The 22762-nt window shown below is 40.8% G+C and overlaps 1 protein-coding gene across 1 annotated transcript; it reads left to right on the forward strand.

The window, feature by feature from the left end:
• The first annotated feature begins 362 nt into the window (after window positions 1-362).
• LOC139288212 (leucine-rich repeat-containing protein 24-like) lies at window positions 363-9761 on the forward strand. The gene is made up of 7 exons (XM_070909479.1): window positions 363-530; window positions 668-754; window positions 2584-2775; window positions 3080-3248; window positions 3894-4156; window positions 7824-8399; window positions 9351-9761. Exons 1-7 carry the CDS (start codon window positions 363-365, stop codon window positions 9759-9761), a joined length of 1866 nt encoding a protein of 621 aa, XP_070765580.1.
• The last annotated feature ends 13001 nt before the right edge of the window (window positions 9762-22762 follow it).

Genomic DNA, 22762 nt, shown 5'->3' on the forward strand with positions numbered 1-22762 from the left:
CCACCTTTCCATACGATTTCAGAGCATCACAGCCTAGCTCACATTAAGCTAACACTAACTTAAATACACAAACGGTTAATTCAAGACACAAACCACATCTAAATATGACAGTATTACAACAGATACTAACCTTGTGCCTCTTCGGGGGGTGCTAATAAATTTAAATTTCACATAGTTGACTAGCACTGAGCTGAAACACTTATACTTGCTTTCATGATAACATGCACAATCTTTTCTGTATTGGCCACTCAGCTTGTTGTTCATCAATCAAAAAGCTGAGATCAGTTAATGTAGAGGTTTGATCATGATTGGCCTGTGTGTTCACTGTTTTCTCCTCATCCTCAGTTCTGTCTGGTGGTGTGATGGCTGTGTTGTTGGTGCTTCTTCTCTCCGTGCTCCTCCTGTCCCTCCACACTCCTAGTCGAGCGTCTCCTTCCTGCCCTGTGAGCTGTCGCTGCTACAGCCTCACTGTGGAGTGTGGCTCCACTGGCCTGAGGGACATCCCCAAACACATTCCCCCATCCACACAGGTGGGTTCATTGTACTGAACGTCTTTACTTGTACCAGATTTAAAGAACCAATGACATACAGTTCATGTCATAGTTCTTTAAAACATTCACCAAACTCTTCCCTCTGTCCCTCTTCATATTGTCTTCTCTCCATCCAGACCATCTTCCTTCAAGACAATGTGATTGGTCAGATCCATCGACAGGACCTCACTCTCCTGAGGCACCTGCACTACTTGTACCTACAGGTAACAAATACACACATACCTACAGGGTTTTGCATAACGAACTAGGATTTGTTCATTTGTTATTGATTCCTCAATAGAGAGTTTTTGTCTACATCAAAAGTTATATCATATACAATACATAAAATATACAAATGCATAGGCATTTGTATATTACATGTATTGTATAGTTTGTGCTTACGAGTGTGGCTAAGCTTCACAGCAGTGATACACTACAGTGAAATGCAAGTCTTTCTGGCATTTCTGACAAGGACTTCATGCAGCAGGTACAGTATAAGAATGTAGCATATTTGATGCCTCACATGCATAATGCGCCAGAATCAGCAAATGCTGGGGTGTAATACTATTTATATTATTAAAAGTATTTATTTATTCTTTATAAAAAATAAAATCTCTTATCTTATGATGGACTAAATCTGCTAGTAATATAGATGTTTTCTGCTCTCAAAATATTTCTCCTTCTTCTCTCACTCAAATACAGGATTTTGTTAAGAGAATGAAGTTACACTTAACACTTAATATAAAATAAAACTTGTTAAGAAATCATATAAACCGTTTATGCTAAAAGGCAAATCTGAACAAGACTCCCACTGACATAAAGAAAAATATAAAACAATATAAATATATATATGTACTTACTTTAATTAACACTCAGTCCAGGCAGCCCACTCTGCAAAGTCTGTTCTAAAATAATTCAAGAAAGGTTCCACATTCGTTTTCCAAACACTGATGGTTTGTCATTGAGCCAGTAGGTAATACCTTCCAAATGGATAAGTTCTATTATACTTTGTTGCCACTGTGAAAAGCTGGAAATCCACTGATATAAAATACACCTCCCAGCACCAATGTTTTGTGTTTTTGATGTTTGAACTTTTACTGTATTAAGCAATCCTCATTCAAAGGAATCTTAATGTCTCTTGAAGTCTAGTCTCCAACAAATTAATGCTTTTCTATACTAATACAACACAGGAAAACAAAAACACATTATTCAGATTTTTGGCAGTATTCCTAATTTGAATGGACCAGCAGATGTACTCTATCCTGATCCAAGTTTGAGGAACACCATCACTTACAATTCTACTGATTAGAGAGGCTACCAGTCATTTCCACAATGGTCTCACAATGGTCTCATTTGTTAATGGTGATTATACCATGGTTTGACACTTAAAAAAGAAATCCACTGATTTAGCACTGCATTCTGACATTGTTCTTACAACATTGTCGGACACACAATGGATAAAAAAGGATAAAAATAGATGCAGCAGAACCAGAGATATTGTCATTTTTTATTCCATGCATTCTTCTTTCTTGACAAAACCTTACACCTACATTATCCACAATGCATCTTGACCATAGACAGTTCAGTCAGAGATTTGCTAGTAGCGGCTAATGTAGCCTCGAGGCGCTACCCTCAAGTAGAGATTAGGAGTGGGCTACCGAGGTCAAAGCTCACTCGCGCCCCCAAGTGACATAATTTGAGGACATTTATTAGACTTCACACAAGCTCCATCTGGAGACACAAAAGGCTTTATACTTTTTTCACATATGCAGTTGTACTCCCCAACACCTGGAAACAGACAGTTCCCTCTATGTAGAAACCAAAATCGCTGGTATCTATAGTATGTGATGTTCAGATGGACAGACACATAGACACGTCCCTCTCCATATTTCACTGTGGGTAAAAAATACATTCTAACCAAGATGGAATCAAGTCAGATGTCAGATGAGGATCAAAAGAGAAGCAGTATCAGTAGTAGAAGCCGCAGTTCCTTAGCAATAACCAGCAGAGAAGATTTTTGTTTGGTCACCTTGGTTGCTTGGTCCTCCTCCAGAACAACACCATCTCAGCAGTGGAGCCTGGCTCTTTCCAGAACCAGGATCAGTTGTTGGAGTTGGCTCTGAACGGAAACCGGATCCACCTGGTGACAGCTGACATGTTTCAGGGACTCGAACATCTTCGCATTCTTTATCTGGCAGGAAATGACATCACACGCCTGCTGGACTACACCTTCCGTGGCTTACAGGTAAGGCATGTTTGTACAATTGTCTGATGTCCATTACATTTCACTTTCACACATTTTAACAATAAACAGCACAGCAGTTTTCTTCAATCCTGTATGAAGCTCCATAGATGATATGTACCATTCCTTCCATGACCATTTCAATTCAATTTCATTTATATAGCGCCAAATAACATCAGAAGTCATACACATACATACAAAAAATATATACAGTATGTATATACGTAACTGTATGTCTTCCTTGTTAATATAATTTCGTTTTCCTTTATAACAACAAAACTGAACCTGAACTTAAATGTCTCTGCAGCGTCTGCAGGAGCTCCATTTGCAGCACAACAGTATAGAGATGTTAGCAGATCAGGCACTAGTTGGTTTGACTTCTCTGGCTCTGCTGGACCTGAGCAGGAATAATCTTCACACCATTGGCCCTGCGTCCCTGCGACCTCTGGTCAGCCTGCAGGTGCTGCGCATCACAGGTGAGACTGGATCACTGACATACATGTGTGAAAACAGTAGGGATTTTTCCTGAGGAAAACTTGGTTACAGACAACTGACAGTCATGTTTGTGTTTTTAGTTTTCTTAAAACTGAAAACTGCTGTTTTTGCATAATCACATACACTGAGTTATAAGACAGTTACTCCTAAAGGAGCTGGTTACCATGGTAGCCACCATGTCCTACCAATTTAAGGGTTCAATTAAAGCAATGTAGTTCCCAATGACTGAACCAGGTGGGCAGACCCCTCTTGACTAATCACTAGTTATCTAATTTTTACAAAAATCATTTTATTGAATCAGTTTATTTCACATTCTTGCATTGCATTCTGCAATTGTTCCTTAGGCATTCAATGCGTCTCTTTCTATGGTCACTCCCAAACCTTTAATCCACTCAGTGCAGTTTCCTTGTTTTCCAGAGATCAGCCCAAAACCATTCATAACCCTCCTGTCAAATCCATATACATTCCTTATATACCTTATATATACCTTTTTTACTCTTCACAAAACATTGTCTTTCAGTACACTGAAATGTCTTCTTCCTACCACCACCACCACTGCCTAGGACCTCAACTGGTTCAGCATCAAGGGGTTCCAACCTAACCTCCTGTCTTCTGCTCTGCTGTAGACAACCCATGGCGCTGTGACTGTGCTCTCCACTGGCTGAGGAGCTGGATTGACGAGGAGGGCCAGCGGCTGCTCAGCTCTGCAGAGCGTCGGCTGGTCTGCACTGAGCCACCTCGCCTCTCCCACCTTAGCCTGGTGGAGGTCCCCCTCAATAGCCTGGTGTGTATCCCTCCACTGGTGCAGCTGGAGCCCAGGAGGCTAGCTGTGCGCCTGGGAGAGAGCCTCAGGGTATCCTGCCATGCTTCTGGCTACCCTCGGCCACAGGTAGATATACTTAAAGTGAATAAGTATCACTTTCAGCAGTCTCCACAACACTGGTACCCTTCAGCATCCAAAATAGTCTAGCAGTTTGCATGTTAACTTTACTCACTCACTGTATTTTAGGATGTGATGGGTGTGAAAGAACTTGAATTCTGATGTCAAAAGAAGGTCTAAGTGTGCCCAAATCATTGATTAAAGTATAATGATTTTGAAAAGTTTGGAAAATTATATAACCATTGTAGCTGTTTTGTAGTACTCCATTACTGTCACCAAAGAAGTTACAGATAGCTGGGTGACAAATGAAACCTAACCTAACATAAAAACTTCTGTCTGTAAGTTCCACCATGAACCTCCAGAACAGCTTGGAGCTCATCACTCCATCCTGATCTGCATCCTGATGTTGCCGCTACTGGGTCATATTTAAAAGAATCTTGACAGTACATTTCATTTCTATGCTGATGACACACAGTTGTATGTCCCCCTAAGCGCCTCATGACACCACAAATGTAGCCCAAATCAAAGAGCTGGGTGGTGCAAAACATTTTACTTTCTGTTTTTTTCAACTATCCCAGAACAACGATGGGTTGAGCCAGACCTTTCTCTCTATGAGAAACTACAACTATCCTTGCCTCCCTTCACTAGCTCCCTGCATGTTTTACAATTGATTTTAACGTTAACAGCAAGTTAGTGAGACATGGTATGTAGCCTACATTCCTTTTACAGCATGCGACAGGCTTGTAACCCTCTTTAGTTTGAATGGTGACCTGTTTCTGGGCTTGGGAGCTCTGTTTTTGTTTTTATTTGTGGTGGTAAACCTGCACCTCCTCTGATGGGAGAGAAGACAAGCCCAGCCGGCAGTGTACTTGGTTAAGGTCCCTCCATATTTTGTGGGCTATCAAACAGATATTACTGTGTTCTGACCACAGTAAGTCCAGCCATGTCCTATTTTATTTTAAGTTTTAATTTCTCAATTTGTCAACCGCACCAGGTGTATTTCGTAGTGAAGCCTCTCAGGATGCGAGTAACAAATTTGAATATGTCTTTTGAGAGTTTTTTGGCATTTCTCCTCCTTTAGGGGACTGTCCCTTCAGTTTCATGGACCCAGTATTTGTTTTGCACCTTTTAGGTGGTGTACATGGTGTACTTGGACACCCGTACTCAGGATCATGGAGCTACTGCTGGTCTATTATTTTTTCTGCTTATCATGAGCTGCATGTGTGCCTTAACCTTAAGGTATAAACCATGTGGTTCAGCGTCAGAAATGACATTCCTTTCTTAAGAAGGAAAGTTGTCAAATTGGTTTCCTTTAGGAGACTCATCTGTCAGATCTTAAACATGTTAAACTAGGCAGAAACTAGGTAGGTCTGGTATTCTACTACTCCTATAATAATGGCAGCTGATGAATGGCAATTCACAATCTTGCATTTAGGTTAGATAGGGAAATTAAAGACAATGAAGGGCATTATGTGTACTATCAGGCTTACATCTTTGGGGAACATATTGTAATTTTTAGAACCATCATTCTTTCTGAGGCTATTAGCTGATATTTCTTCACTATCGTCTTTAATAATATTAAAATGAGATTTTAACTGTATGCACAATCCCAATGTTGACCAATCCCCCCCCCCTAAAACCAGTAGATCCCAGGAAAGCTTCCACTTACCAGATTTTTGTAATGATATTTGTTGCATGGAGGATTTTATATCCTAAGGGACGAGATTTCACCTTTTTCTCACTACCTACGTCATTCTCTAGGATTGATTATTTTTATCATGATATTATCATGTAGGGGATTAGAATCAGTGAGTGCTCAATTGGAACTCAATTCATGTCAGATCACTGTTCTATTAGGATTTCTATTAGCCCACCATATAATAATTCTTCTTGTAGACATTGGCGCTTAAATCCTCATTTAACGAGTAATCCTCAGTTTAAAGAAGTCATTACTACAAAACTAGATTTCTTTTTTTATGGTAATTTTTCACAAGGATCAACTCAGTTTTATGGGAAAAATCTAAGTGTTAAGAGGGGCTATTATTTCATATAGAAGAGGAAAAAATTCATCCTGAAATCTCAGGAAGTTTTGGAAGCCATTAAAACATTAAAGAGGGGAAAAGCCCCTGGGCCTTATGGGTTCAGCCAAGAATTTTATGAGACATTTAATCTTAGGCGGGGACTTCATTTAGGATCCTAGTGGCCTGTGAAGTGTGAAGCTCTTCCTGAGCCTCTCAGTGCTTGCTTGGTGTATTCTGTACCTTCTTCCAGACTGCAACAGGGACAAAAGGCCATTGTAAATGGTCTCAAAAGGTTCCCAAAGCGCTTTACAGCTAAGTCTCCGCTCACACATTCACATACCGATGGCAACCGAGCTGCCATGCAAGGTGCTGGTTTCAATCGGGAGCAACTTAGGGTTCGGTGTCTTGCTCAAGGACACTTCGACATGATGGGGGGAGCCAGAGGTCGAACCCCCAACCCGCTCTAACCAGATTTACCTTCTGTGCAACAGTGCTAACCACTGCACCACCATGCCGGCCATTGTCCGAGTGGTTGGGGTCCTTAATGATTCTCCTAGCCTTATTCTTGCAGAGTCTGGTGTAAATATCCTTAAGGCATATTTCGTCAAGTGTCTGAGGTGAAACAGTCTCTGCCTTGCTTTTCTCATCACTGAGTCAGTATACAGCACCTTGGTCAGGCCCTCGATGATGTGCACACCAAGGTACTTGTTATTAGGCATAGTTTCTTCCCTGTCTGTCCAGGCTGTCCTTTCTGCTCCTGTATTTGTACTTAAATGCAGCCATACAGCTCAAATCTACCTCTCTTCCTCTACATTCACTTCTTTGTGTGAGTGACTTTGGAGAGCAGCAAAGCACAAACTGCTGCTGCTCAACACACTCAGCTCAGGATTTTGTCCAGACTGAAATTTCACTGCAAAATGTACTTCACAAATCCACAAGGATTTTGAGATTGATATATATACTGTATACCATGTATTGTATATATATAGTTTATTTGAAGTTAATATGAGCCTTCAGAAGTCTGAGTTGGATAAATGAAGTGGGTATCTTCCAAAGTCTTTTTTAGAATGAAATTCATTCTTTGTGTTACTATCCCTCCCCTGCAGCCCAGCCAGGAAACACTATCCAGGGAAACAAAATGAGAAAACTTTGTACTAGGACTGTAAACGCATTACCGAAGGATCTTTTAATGGTTTCAGTGTTCATATGGGCACCTGTCTATTGTTTTAGAACAGACTTGAACCTATCCTTTAAGAGCTTATGAGCTGTAAGAGCCCCATTCAGTAATCCATCCATAGTATCACTCTATATATTTAATATTTCAGTTCCTTTTTGATGACCTGATTTTAATTTCAGTTAACTTTTAGCTTTGAAAAAATATTGTAGTTTTCTTTATTTTAATTAATTGTATTTATTTTTATAGTGCCAAATCACAACAAAAGATATCTCATGACATTTTACATATAGAGCAGGTCTAGACCGGACTCTTTATAATAATTAACAAAATGGAAGAAAGTGTCTGACAGAAACATCATGGTGGACTATTCAATTCAGGTAGATAGCAGATGTTATATGAGTCTGACTTTTTGATTATTTATGTGATGATAACCTTCTTAGCAAGACCCCTGACCATGAAATGCTGAATACCTTTTCAGGTGACCTGGAGGAAGGCGTCCCAGGGTAAAGTGGTGCTTTCTCCCAGAGGCTTGGTTCAGGAGCTGGGTGCTGGAGGAGGTGGAGTGGGCGGAGCAGAGGAGCCCTCAGAGGAAAGCAGAGTTAGTCTGCAGAAGACTGATGGCGAGCGCTTTGACCCGGACACCGGCAGTGGCATGCTGTTTCTCAGTAATGTGACTGTGGCTCATGCAGGTTTCTACGAGTGTGAAGCCTGGAACGCAGGGGGCGTGGCCAGGGTGACCTTTCAGCTTGCCATCAACTCATCCACTTCCTCCTCCTCCTCTTCCTCCTCCATCTGGGCCTCGTGGTCCCAGGTGTCCTCACCGTACTCCCCCGCCTGGCCCCGACTGAGGAGCCACGGCCCTGCTTTGGGCTCAGATGTGAGCCGGGAGCCCCTGTATGCTCTGGGCAGCATGGCCTTCAGCGCTCTTGGAGCTGCCACTCAGACTGCCATCGCTGTGGGTATCTCCCTGCTGGCTCTGACCGCTCTGCTGCTGGTCGCCATGATCTACAGCCGACATCACCAACGAGACAAGGGAGCTGATGGAGCTGAGAAGGTGTGTGTCTGTTTGTTTGTAAGAGTAAATAGTACATTTTTTTTTTTAAATTAGCAACAACAAATGTTCTAATGTCCAACCTTGTAAGTGAGAGGAACTGCTTGGGGTAGATATATTTAGATATAATTGTTTTCTGACACATTACATGGATGAAGTTTAATCTCAGTTGGCATAGCCTTCTTAACATTAAACTCTTAAGATTTTCTTTGGAACTGAAATGAAAAAGGAAACCCCACAGATTTCAAAGAACAATCAGTAATATGGACCTTTTAGTAACACCTAATGGCAGCCAGTACAAACTACAACATTATCAGCCCATGTATGGCTGAGTTCAAATGTCTACCAAATGTCCCCGCCCCAGGTCCTAGGTTGCAAGAGAATAAAATATGCAGGGAGACAAGATTTTAGAATTGGTCTTGAATCCTTACCCAATCATGAATCAGCTTTACTGGCCATGTACAGTATATGTTTAAGCATACAAAGACTCTGGTTTCCTGTAGCTCTCATTGTACTTACAGCGCCAAATGTACATCTACAATGTACAGGAAAATACACATGGACGTACAGATAAATCAAGGACAAGAAAGCTAAAGAAAGAGAAGTAAACAAATAGTTATTTTGTACTACAACTAGTTATGAAAATAGATTTAGAACAACAAATTGATAACAGCATATACTATATGTACAGATACTATATACAAATTGTTTTCTGTTTGTACAGGATTACAAGAATGCTGATTGGAAATTGATTGGATAGTGAAATAAGTTACATTATTGACATATTACATAAAGTTATTACCTACAAAACTCTTCATGGATTAGCACCTTCTTACATGGCATGATAATATTTTCCAATGTCTTACCTCCACTGATTACACAGAAAATTCTGTACAGTTGTAAAACCTCAAGTTTTTCCATTATATTGTATATTGCTGTACCCCGAACCTGCAGGAGGAGAGCATCTTGTACGTGAATGACTACTCTGATGGCCCCACCACCTTTGCCCAGTTGGAGGAGTACCGTGACGAGCGTGGGAATGAGATGTACGTCCTCAACAGGGCCAAGCCGGTGCTGCCTCCTGCTCCACCCACAGCTGTCTCCACCACTAACCTGGGTTGCCCCGCTCCATCTGACACCTCCAGCCACTCCCTCTCCTCTGGGCCAGGCCAGACCATGAGTCCCACTCTGGCCCCCAACAAGCAGCAGCAACAGCAGCAGGAGGGCGACATACGGACCATGAGGAGAATGGCAGGGGAGGGAGGGGAGGCCGAGCCTGTGATCACGTCAGAGGCTGAAGGGATGTTTCTTAATCACACAGGCCTGTTCATGGACTCTCAGATCGCCTACGAGATCCACTGCTGAAAGGGGGAGAGAATCCACTCCAGCGCAGAGGGTTTGTGTGTGTGAAATAGCGGTTTACAGCAAAGCCTGTCACATCTTATCTGAAAAAAGTCAGGGTGCCACTGCTGAAATCTACCAGTAACTGACTACCAGTAGGCTACTCGTCCCTGTGGAAGGATTTACTTTCTACAAGACTCATCCACTCTTATTGGAGAAGGTTTACATACCTGGCAGACCGCACAATCTGGTTTATTGAATCAAGACTTTTCAATGGACATACTGTGATCTTGCATGCCAAAACATCAGCGGTGAGTAGGCCAGTGGATAGATTGCCATTCAAATGCCCTACACTCAAAGACAATTTTAACTGGATTGACTTTTAACTGGTACATACTGAGCTGCATACAACTGACCTGTCTTGTACATGAACATCTGTGTCAGCATTTATCAGAACTACTTTCATACCAGAAACCTTCTACCGTCATTGCTGTATAAGAGTTAGCATCGGTCTCTCAAGACCTCAGATGAAGCTCATTGGTTATTTGCAGGGTGAGTATAATTAAAGGGGGAAAATCCTGGAATCTTCCAGTTCATGAGCATGCGGGAACCCCAGTGTTTTTGTTAAAGTCTGGCCATGTTTCAATTTAATCTCAGACTGGCAGACTGGCATCTGAAGCGAGGGTGAATTTTGAAATTATTTGTTTAAAAGTGGGGGAACATGTTCATCATCACAGAGAAAGGACCTTAAAGGACAATTCTGGTTATTTTCAATCTGGGTCTTAATCTCCCATCATTTGTCCTGATAAACGTCCTGTCCAGTTCCAGACTCCAACAGTGAAACTCTGGGGTCTGTATTGAGAGGCGAGTTCAATTTACTCTGGCTTTAGTTGGGTTAGCTGATTTCACCGAGCCCAGCATTGGTGATTCTGGATAACCGGTATCATGAAGCTGGGTATTACATGGTCTCAGTCCCCTGGTGTTTTTTAGTCCAGATATCAAGTTCACATGAAAGAGGTGGACTTCACATGTAACATCAATAGATCAAGAGCAGAGTATTTAATATGAAATAACATGAAACTGTTAACATAGTGGGGAAATTGCAGTAGCAGAGAGTAATATTCAGAGAGGTAACCAATATAGCATATAATTACATAACTGAAACAGACTGAGAAGCTATAGAAAGAAATAGAATTTGAATATTAAAAGTGAGGCCAATATAAAGACTGACCGACAGTTTCTGCTGCCAAAGCAGAGAGAAATTTTGTGAGAATAAAGGCTTGCAGGATAGAAGAAAATGAAAGCCTAATAAGGACTATCTGACTGAACTATTGCACTTATAAATTACTGTGAGTGTGTGGATGATTTCTTTTCCAGTAAAAACGCTACAACAGACATATATTTTATTCAAAATTACATCACACCATTGAGCCTAACAATATTTAATATTTATATTCTGAATGTCTGCCTTCTTTTAAAGTACCTGTCACTTAATTGTACAATAAGGGGTGCTTTAGTCCCTGTCAGGATCCTGTAGGAATGATGACATGATACACATATGCACACATTGTAGTAATTAAACTAACCAGTTGATTAAACTATGTGCATATACCATATTTTCATTGCCTTCTTGTTTTTAACATACTGTATCTACTTGAGGTGCCATATTCAGACAGCTCATGGCAAAAGTGTCCAAAGTTTGGATTGGAGTCCAATTCTTTTTTATGTATGTGAAATTTTAATTGTACAAAGAAAATAAAATCTTTGTCCATCTCATTTTCTTCAAAACAAAGATGTCCTCTATAATATAATAATATTCAGTGTTCATCCAGAATATTTTTGTGTAAATACAATAAAAAAAACACACATGGCAAGTTGCTTTTTCTAATTCACAGAAATCACGAGGATATTCAATATCCAATCTCAGCCTCTCCAACACATGTTTTACTGGGTATATCTGCAGCACAATCCAGAAAGAGACTTATTTTACCTTATTATTAACACAATAATTATCACCCGAAAATATTTGATATATATCTGGTATATTTGTTTGAACACTTCTCCTTAATAATGTGTATTTCTCCTAAGAACATTTTAATGTGTATCTACAGCTGAACCATGAGTTGTAGAATTTCAAAAACATTGCAGTGCACAATCAAACACCACTGAAGTTAGCCATGCAGCATAGGTAAACATGGTGAACCATAGTCCAGCATGGTGATCTATCCCAGTTTAAAGTGAACCAACTTCATGATATCGGAAAACCTGTGTTAAGATCAAAGATAGGCTGGCTAACACACTAATCTGGCGTTGTGATACAAGCACCTGGTGTACGTCCACTGTGACTGCTAGAAATGTGGATTGGATGTTGCAGTCTTTTGTGCCATAATCCAGGATTCATTCGTAACATTCATAAATAAGCACTAATCAGATTCTCAAGGAATGGGGACTTACTGAGGCTTCACCTCACACATCGAGTCATTACTTTCAGACAGCTGTCGAGGACTTACTGAGTAAACTGAATCTGCTACCATTTTACATAATGAAATACAAAATTCCTATTTACCAAATTTAACACCTGCTCAAACGCCTTCTTGTTGCAAATGAATTCCACCTAGTTTTCGTCACTCAAGATGAAGGTCAGCCTGACTGAACTGTGACAGATGAAATGGCATGACTCTCCATACCCAACTAAAATAACACTGAGGGAATGACCCACATGACTCAAGTTCAAACAGGATAAAGCGTTGGCCTGCTGGTGCTTGCTGGAAGAATAGAGGAATGCTATTGCTCACAATGAGTGCTGAGCTAGGCAGAGTGGCATATGAGAGAGCTGTGTTTGAATTCAAATTTTACAATGTGTAGTGTTGGTAGGCAAATGTATGTGACATTTGTGAGGAAGTTGTGAGAAAGCATACAAAATGGAGGAAAATATTACTGTTGGTATGGAGTTAATGATCCCAAAACGGTTCAAATTGTCCTTGTCATCTCTATAGAAACAATCTGGTTTGGGGATGTTTTCACAACAATGGAGGCTTTTCATTGAATGTCTGTGTTCTTCCTCACAACGTCAGTACACAATGTGTACTGTAATTCTGAGAGTATTGTAATATTGAGTCCATACTTCAACGCTGCACTAATTAAACGTTTTCACACTAACAATAGATTAGATGACCGTGCGTAGTGTGAAAGGGATTGTCCGTAATGACCAACCCAAAGAGATTCAACACCAAGATATGAACTGGGACCCAAGTGGTGCTGGGTCCAAATTCTGCATTTAGCAGCTAAAAAGACAGTTGTGGAGTTGGTGGAGATCAAACAGAGATAAAAGGAGAGTAAAACACTGGACTTACATTCATCAGGTTGATAGAAGCACGACTGCAATGGGAGGATAATGTTGCTCTGTGTCAGCTCGGTGTGGTAGGCAACTCTAACAACCTTTTAAGGTGAGAACATGACAGATGTATTTTAGGCTTGTTTCAGTGCCCCCAAGTGGCCAAAAAAGTAAATTGTTGCATTTTTAACTATGCACCGTGTACTAAGAATTGACACAACTATTGATGCCAACTTGGGATAAACATTGAGGAGGGCAAAAAATGTAGGTAGCATTCGATGACGTCGTGTCGTGAGCATGCTCCAACCGAGTTTGGGCTGTTATTGGTGGTTATCGTTATAATACCCGGCAGGCGCTGGGAAGGTAAATATCAATAGCCAAGCCTTCCAAGGAAACAGCGTGATAAGTATTGTACAATCATGTCAGTGAGAAAGGCTCCGGCTAAAATCTATCAACAGACATTGGCCCAGCTAATTCTCACCGCACTGCCATCACATGGAGATGAAAAAAGTTGCTAACTATAATGTGTAATGTCTAATTTATAATAAAGAAACTTTGGTGTATCAAATGTTGCTAATTCACTGACTAATAGGACAGTCGGTGTTGGCTAAGCTCTGATCTGGCTACTGTGAAATGGTCGTAAAGGAGGAATGCGCATAGATACAGAAAATCCTTGTCTGCGCAGAGAGTGTGTAGTGTGTAGCTGTGTAAGTAAAAGGAAGTTTGGAGTTTGGAGTCTTTCATATGTCAATGGAAGTTATTAGGCTATGGCAATTTTACCGCAGAGTGTTTTCGTGCTTTACAACAGAATTCAATTCTCAGTCATTCTAATGGCCTGCAGTGCAGGCACTGCGAAGGTCAACTGTGTAGAAAACGTGATAATGTACGACAATTGAAGACAAAACCCAGGTCAAAAATAAAATAAACAGATCCTTGATGATGATCCTTTAAGGTATCCACTTTCCTGTGTCTGTTTTTTTTTTCCTGAAGAGACATTTTGTTCTTGTCTTGCTGTGTCAGGGTTTCACAGCAAGCAGAACTCTCTACTTCCTCATACAAATGAACCCTGTTATATATATAGAATCCACAGGTTAACAGGAATGGGGCATGGAAAGGTGCAGGCAGGTACAGATTCATGTTTGGGTTTAGGTTAACGTGGCTGGAAAGCAAAGGCAACAAACAACATTGCAACATTGACTATCTGGCCAGGAGCAGGTGGAGGTGGGCTGGTAGAAATACCGTGGAGGGGGTAATTCGGGGAATGAGGAACAGGTGAGCAGGTGGATGTAGGAGTCAGATGTCATCTACATATCAATAAATCAATGCTGTGCTGGGTGTGTAACAACAGAAAAGTAGTGTACCCAGAACAGAAAAGAGGACAGTCCCTTGTGTGAGATACAAACTCCTGATAGAGCATAAAGTACAGAAGAAATCATTTTTGCTACATCAGAGTTAACATAATCGATCCCTTGATGAGGACTTGCCATACATGGAGGACTTAACAAACACCATAGGACAATGTTAACCAAACACAGAATACTGAGGACCTGAAAGCATCAACTCCAGTTCATAGGTATGCATTACATTGACGCCATCATGGGCGTCAGTTGCAGCAAATGCCTACTATGTATTATTGTGTGTGTGCGCATGAAATTAGTTTTAGTTGTCTAAACTAACCATACAGGTAGCAGATCAGAGAACATATAGTCATTTTGAAAAATAACCTGTTTTATGATTTAGGTATGTTGGTTTTGACTTTGCTGATCCTCATCCTCTAGCTGACTTTCCCAAAGACCTACATGTTGAGGTCCATGCCCATGTGCAACCACACAAAATCAAATGTTTAATAAAATGGACCTCTCTTTATCACTTCAAACATGCTGGCTGGCAGTGTGATGCTGCTGTTTGTTCTTCACGCACAATGTTCTGTTTGCCATTCTGCACTTGACTTTAATCCCTTACCCTGAAAAAAACAAACCAGGGTTTTTTGCTTACATGGACATTCAGAAGCACAATTATGTCAGTGCATTGGTGCTCCCACAGTGTGGGCTGGAATGTTTTCTCTCGTGTGGCATACTGGCTACGTGCCATTAACATAGTAAGAGTCTACTAGAAAGTCTCATGGTAGGGACAGATATTTCAGTCTCCTCTGCGCTGATTTTGACTTCTCCTTTTAAAATATGGCTCTTGTACATCCCCCAACTTTATGGAATTGTCACCTATTCAGTGAGTTAGCAACTGTGAAATATGGTCATCAATTTTTGAGTTATGGCCAAAAACATGTTCTGTGAGGTCACAAAGCTTGACCATCTCACTGACTTTTGAAAGATTAGTAGTCAGATTTTCATATGGGTGAAGTACAAAGATATTATCAGCCTGTGACCAAAGACTCTCTTAACCTGTCTTGATGTGTTGCCCGCTCTTGGTTAATCATTAAATCCGGCAGCCTGCTGATTTCATTCCATCACTGAGTCACTGTTCATATTTATCTTTCAGTGTCCTGGTACAACTCCTAACCTTGACATTATATTGCATTTTGAAGTTCAGTGTGTGTGCAAAGCATGATCCTCCTGATTTGTTGTTTCAAGTTTTCAACAGAACCAAGACCATGCAATGTAGTGTGTTCTGTGTACATGGTTACCTGAGTTGACTTGATGTGACTGTTGATGTCTCAGGTGTTCAGACTGATTGTGACAACTCTATTCATGAAACTACACTATTCTTCTCACTGATGTGGCTACATCTTTTTTCATCTTTTTCTCTTTTTTTTACAGGCATCTAGTAGTACTTTTCTTTATTCCTCTTAAAGAAACCAAGATCTATTGATGATTGAAGGTTATAGCTTTAGTTGAATAATTAATTCCTTTTAGTTTACATAATTCAATACAAATTACAGTCACCTACAGTTACTATATTTAATACTAATTCAAACATTCCCAGTTTGTTTATTTTTGTCCTAAACCAAGTGGTCGCATCACTGTTCAAATACGATGTCAGTAAGTGTACACATCACCGTTCAAAGGCACTTCGGTGCATACATTAGTAAGCCAAAGATAGATATATACACATAGATGCTGCATCTGTTTTATAAGATCTAATTCAATTCAATTCAATTCAATTTTATTTATATAGCGCCAAATCACAACAAAAGTCATCTCATGACACTTTACAAATAGAGCAGGTCTAGACCGACTCTTTATAATGTTATTACAGAGACCCAACAGTTCCCATCATGAGCAAGCACTTTGGCGACAGTGGCAAGGAAAAACTTCCTTTTAAGAGGCAGAAACCTTGACCAAAACCAGACTCAAGGTGGATGGTCATCTGCTTTGACCGGTTGGGTTTGAGAAAGAGACGGAGAGAGAGAGAGAGAGAGACATAGAGAGGGAGGGAGAAAGAGAGAGGGGGAGAGACAGACAGACAGACAGAAAGAGACAGAGAGAGAGATAGACGTAGAGACACAGATAGACAGACAGACAGACAGGCAGACAGACAGACAGACAGGCAGAGATGTATGGCAGCACTAGCAGTAGAAATAGCAGCTATAATTATAATAATAATGGAAATATGACTGATAACAGTAGTTACAGCTGTAATAGTAGCTGAGATTAATAATAGCAATAACAGCTTTAATAGTAACAGAACTGCGACTAAACATAATAACTGTAGTGTTGAGAGTCAGGCAGGCCCATGGCAGCAGCACCCAGGCGTACCAGGACCACGATCCACAGGAACCTGCGAGACGACAAAGCACAAAGAAACTCCGGGCAAGATATAAAGTTAGTAACATGCATTGGACTGTGATGAATATGTAAAGATGAAGAGGGAGAGGAGGAAAGCTCAGTGCATCATGGGAAGTCCCCCAGCAGTCTAGGCCTATAACAGCATAACTAGGGGCTGGTCCACGCAGGCCTGAGCCAGCCCTAACTATAAGCGTTATCAAAAAGCAAAGTTTTAAGCCTACTCTTAGAAGTAGAGAGTGTGTCTGCCTCCCGGACCCAAACTGGGAGCCGATTCCACAGGAGGGGAGCTTGATAGCTGAAGGTTCTGGCTCCTGTTCTGCTTTTGGAGACTCTAGGAACCACAAGCAACCCTGCATTCTGGGAGCGCAGTGCTCTAGTGGGGTAATAGGGTACTATGAGCTCTTTAAGATATGATGGTGCCTGACCAGTAAGAGCTTTGTAAGTCAGGAGAAGGATTTTAAACTCTATTCTAGATTTTACAGGGAGCCAGTGCAGCGAAGCTAACACAGGAGAAATATGATCTCTTTTCCTGGTTCCTGTCAGTACACGTGCCGCAGCATTCTGGATCAGCTGGAGAGTCCTCAGGGACTTATTGGGACAGCCTGATAATAAGGAATTGCAATAATCCAGCCGAGACGTAACAAATGCATGGACTAATTTTTCTGCATCTGTTTGAGACAGGATCTTCCTGATTTTTGCAATGTTACGGAGGTGAAAGAAGGCAGTCCTTGAAGTTTGTTTTACGTGGGAGTTAAAGGACATGTCCTGATCAAAGACAACTCCGAGATTCCTCACGGTGGCGCTGGAGGCCAGGGCAATGTCATCTAGGGTAACAATATCCTTAGATACTGTGTTTCTGAGATGTTCAGGGCCAAGAACAATAACTTGTCTTGTCTTGTCTTGTCTGAGTTCAACATCAGACAATTACAGGTCATCCAGGTCTTTATGTCCTTAAGGCATGCTTGGAGCTTGGCTAACTGATGAGGTTCTTCTGGCTTGATCGATAGATATAGCTGGGTATCATCCGCATAGCAATGAAAATGTATGGAGTGTTTTCTAATAAGATCCCCTAAAGGAAGCATATTTAAGGTGAATAGTATTGGTCCAAGCACAGAACCTCGTGGAACTCCATGACTGACTTTGGCGTACATGGAGGATTCATCGTTAACATGTACAAACTGAGATCGATCTGATAAATACGACTTAAACCAGCTTAGTTCAGTTCCTTTGATGCCAATTAAATGTTCCTGTCTCTGTAATAGGATATGATGGTCAATGGTGTCGAATGCAGCACTAACATCTAACAAAACAAGTATAGAGACAAGTCCCTTGTCTGATGCAGTTAGAAGGTCATTTGTAACTTTCACCAGTGCTGTCTCTGTGCTATGATGAGCTCTGAAACCTGACTGAAAGTCCTCAAGCAACTTTTTGTCATATAGAAAATCACACAGCTGGTTGGCGACTGCTTTCTCAAGAATCTTGGAGAGAAAGGGAAGGTTAGATATAGGTCTATAGTTGACTAAAACCTCTGGATCAAGAGTGGGCTTTTTAAGAAGAGGTTTAATTACAGCTACTTTAAAGGACTGTGGTACGTAGCCTGTTAATAAAGACAGATTGATCATGTCTAGTAAAGAAGTGCTGACTAAAGGTAGAACCTCTTTAAGCAGCCAGGTTGGGATGGGGTCTAAGAGACGTTGATGGCTTAGATGAAGAGATGGGTTTAGTAATTTGGTGAAGGTCAATGGGAGAAAAGCAATCTAAATATACATCAGGTTTTACAGCTATTTCTGAGATTCCTGTGTTTGAAGGTAAGATACCACCTGAAGACAGGAGGTGATCAATTCTGTCTCTAATAGTTAGAATTTTATCATTAAAGAAGCTCATGAAATCATTACTGCAGAGGGTTATAGGAATACATGGCTCCATAGAACTGTGACTCTCTGTCAGCCTGACTACAGTGCTGAAGAGAAACCTGGGGTTGTTCTTGTTCTCTTCTATTAATGATGAGTAATAGGCAGCTCTGGCTTTACAGAGGGCCTTCGTATAAGTTCTAAGACTATCTTGCCAAATTAAACGTGATTCCTCCAGTTTGGTGGAGCGCCATTTCCTTTCAAGTTTCTGCACTGATTGCTTTAATTTGCGGGTTTGGGTGTTATACCATGGAGCTGACTTTCTTTGTTTTATTATCTTCTTTTTAAGAGGGGCAATAGAGTCAAGTGACAATCGCATTGAGCCTGCAGCACTGTCAACAAGATTGTCCATTTGAGAGGGACAAAGGTTAGCATAGGAGTCCTCAGTTGTATTGAGACATGGCATTGAATTTAATGCCGATGGAATCACTTCCTTAAATTTGGCTACAGCACTATCAGATAGATATCTGGTGTAGACTTTTTTGCCTAATGGTGTGTAGTCCAGTAATAGGAATTCAAAAGTTATTAAATAATGGTCCGATAACAAAGGATTCTGTGGAAAGACAATTAGATGTTCAATTTCAAGTCCATATGTCAGAACCAGGTCGAGGGTGTGATTAAAACAGTGAGTGGGTTTCTGTACACTTTGACAGAAGCCGATCGAATCCAATAATGAGATAAATGCAGTACCAAGGCTATCCTTATCAACGTCCACATGAATATTAAAATCCCCTACCCTGTCTGTTTTAAGGACTAAACCTGATAAAAACTCTGAGAATTCAGATAAGAATTCAGAGTATGGACCTGGAGCGTGATAGACTATAACGAATAAGACTGGCTTCAGTGTTTTCCATGTTGGGAGTGAGAGACTCAGAACAAGGCTTTCAAATGAGTTATAATCCAGTTTAGGTCTAGAGTTCATCAACAGGCTTGAGTCAAAAATGGCTGCAACTCCACCTCCTCGGCCGGTGCCTCGAGGGATGTGAGTATTAGTGTGACTGGGTGGAGTGGATTCATTAAGGCTGACATACTCTTCATGACACAGCCAGGTTTCTGTCAGACACAGTAGATCAATATGATTATCTGATATTAGCTCATTTACTAATACAGCTTTAGATGACAGAGATCTGATATTTAACAGTCCACACTTAATTTTGCTATTGTTTTGGCCTATAGCAGTGGTGGTCTTAATTTTTATTAAGTTTTTATTAATGACTCCTCTCCTGTTTAATTTTGATTGAATTAATTTAAGTGGTCGGGGGGCAGACACAGTCATTATGGGGTTTTGGGTGGGTAACGGCTCTAATGGAAGCACAGAGAAGCGTGTAGGACTGCGGCGGCGATCTTGCAGCAGGGTTCTGGCAGGTTCAAATAGTACAAAATGCCAGACTTTTGTGCTGTGTGGATCTTCTAAAGAAATGCCAAAACCACGTTTGTTGTAATTGTGTCTTTTTTGTATTCATAAAAAGTGGGACAGTCTTTCCGGTGCACTCTGGCAGCACAGTTAGCTGAGTACCCATGCACACACACACACACACACACACACACACATTCATATAGAGCATGTGTTGGCTTGCATTGTTTTAAAGTGGAGGCTATTGGTCATAAAATGTACAAGCATAGCAAATCGCAACTTGTTAACGACTCTATTAGACTACTACTATTAGAATCAAAAATTAATATGGGGTGGATTCCCATGGAAACCGCGTGTGGGACCCTCTAGATATGACAGCTTCATTAGCTTGGAAAATAGCAGTAGGGGACACTGAACTTACTGACTCAAACTGCTAACCCATAGTCATTCAGAATGAATGTTTCCCATTCTTCAACACCAGACACCCACTGAACATGTGGTTAGGAAAGATCACGCTAGCTAATTCTTGTCTCATTTTTGGTCTGACAAACAGTAAATTCATCTAATTCAGTGGCCCATATCTCTATTTTCCAAGCTAATGTAGCTATCGCTAGTTTTTTTGGAATATTTTATTTTCAAATTTCCAGTTTTAACAAGACATACACAACACATGCATAACTTCAAATCCCCTCCCTGTCCCACTCACATACAAACCATCATCAGCCAGGACCTCATAAAGAAAGCCCAACAGAGGATGTACTTCCTGAGGCAGCTGAGGAAGTTTAACCTGCCACAAAAAATGCTGGTTCACTTCTACACTGCCATCATTGAGTCCATCCTCACCTCCTCCATCACCGTCTGGTACGCTGCTGACTCCACCAAGGACAGACGCAGACTGCAGCGTATCATCCGCTCTGCAGAGAGGGTGATTGGCTGCAACCTCCCATCTCTACAGGACCTGTACTCCTCCAGGACCCTGAGGAGAGCAGGGAAGATCGCTGCTGACCCCTCCCACCCCGGACACCATCTGTTTGACCCCCTCCCCTCTGGCAGGGGACCAAAACCTCCCGCCACAAAAACAGTTTCTTCCCCTCTGCAGTCAACCTGACAAACTTACATTGACCCCCCCCCCCCCCCCGAACACAAACACTAGTTATACGTTATATTAACGTACATCACCCCTGTCCCCCCTGCGTTACATTAACGCACCCACCCCCTACTGGACACTTTACCTGGACACTTTACTTTATTCTGGTCACTGCACTGTTGTTGTTATTTATCTTATCTTATCTTATTTTTATTCTTATTCTTATTTTACCTTTTATATTCTACTTATTTGTTATCAAAACAATAGCACCTTCAGACTACAGCAAATTCCTTGTAATATATGTTACTTGGCAATTAACAGTTTCTGATTCTGATTCTGATTCTGAAAAGAGGACCTTACTCAAAAGGAGTAGGTAATAGTAAAAAAAATAACTATATAATAAATGATGATAAATAAAATAAAAGTAAAATTAATAAATACAACACAAAATAAATTAGAAGCAATATAAATAATCCTGTCTTAATCTGACGACTAATGGTGTATCAATCTGGTAGCATTTTCTATATCAAATCTGATGAAGGTGTTGGCGAAGTGTCAATATGGGTCAAGTAGGGCTGCCAAATCTTCAGAAAGGTGTTGTATTTATTTCTAAGAGTACACGTGATCTTTTCAAGAGGGATGCAGCTATTCATTTCCAAAAACCATCTGGCTATGGGGAGATGGGAATCAGACTTCCATGTCACCGCTATGCACTTTCTGCCAATGCACAAAGCTATTTCCAAAAACTTCTTTGGAACTTCTTTTGTGCACTAATGGTTAAAAAATTCCCCAATAAGAAAATGTGTGGATGCAATGGGAGCGTAAATGCTATAAATTTTGTCATGAAGTCGCTGAAGTTGTGCCAAAATGTATTGAGCTTTGTACATGACCAGGTACAATGCAGAAACGAGCCCTCACTATACCATATCTAAAACACGTTTGATAACTCAGGTTTATATTTACGCAGTCTCTGTGGTGTAATATAGAGTTGATGAAGAAACTTATAATGGATCAATCTGTACCTAGCATTAGGCAGACAATGGTCTGTATTCTGATATCAATGTAGTATCTTCCAAATCAATTTCCATGTACATAGATGTGAGACCAAATATAAAAATTACACAAAACATGAATAGCAGATCCTGTATGCCTTCATACTTGGCATGCATGACATAAACTGAACTCATATTGTATGTGTATTATTCAGTCTAGTTTGCCTAATTCTCCAAGCTTTAGATATTAAACTAGCCCATACATTGCCACTTAGTCCAACTTTTTATCAAACCAAAATAACTCTGGATTTTTGTTCTGCATTCTTGCTATGTCCTGCAAAACCACGCCCATCCAGGTGAAACGCCAACGTTTTAGAGAGTCCCTTTTAATATAGCAGTGGAACGAGGAAGCAACATATGTATATTACATGTATATTACGCCTGAGCTTACAATGGTGCTCTCAGTCACCAGTGAGGGGAGCTCCACCGCTAAAAGCCACTGATTCGTATGGCAATATTTAAGTGACTACATTGTTCAATGTGGCGTGGGGTGGGTAGGGTGGGTACGTTCTTGTTGTTTTTCCCTTCTCCTTTTTTTTCGTATT

Source organism: Enoplosus armatus, chromosome 7, assembly GCF_043641665.1.
Source record: "Enoplosus armatus isolate fEnoArm2 chromosome 7, fEnoArm2.hap1, whole genome shotgun sequence".
NCBI lineage: Eukaryota > Metazoa > Chordata > Actinopteri > Centrarchiformes > Enoplosidae > Enoplosus > Enoplosus armatus.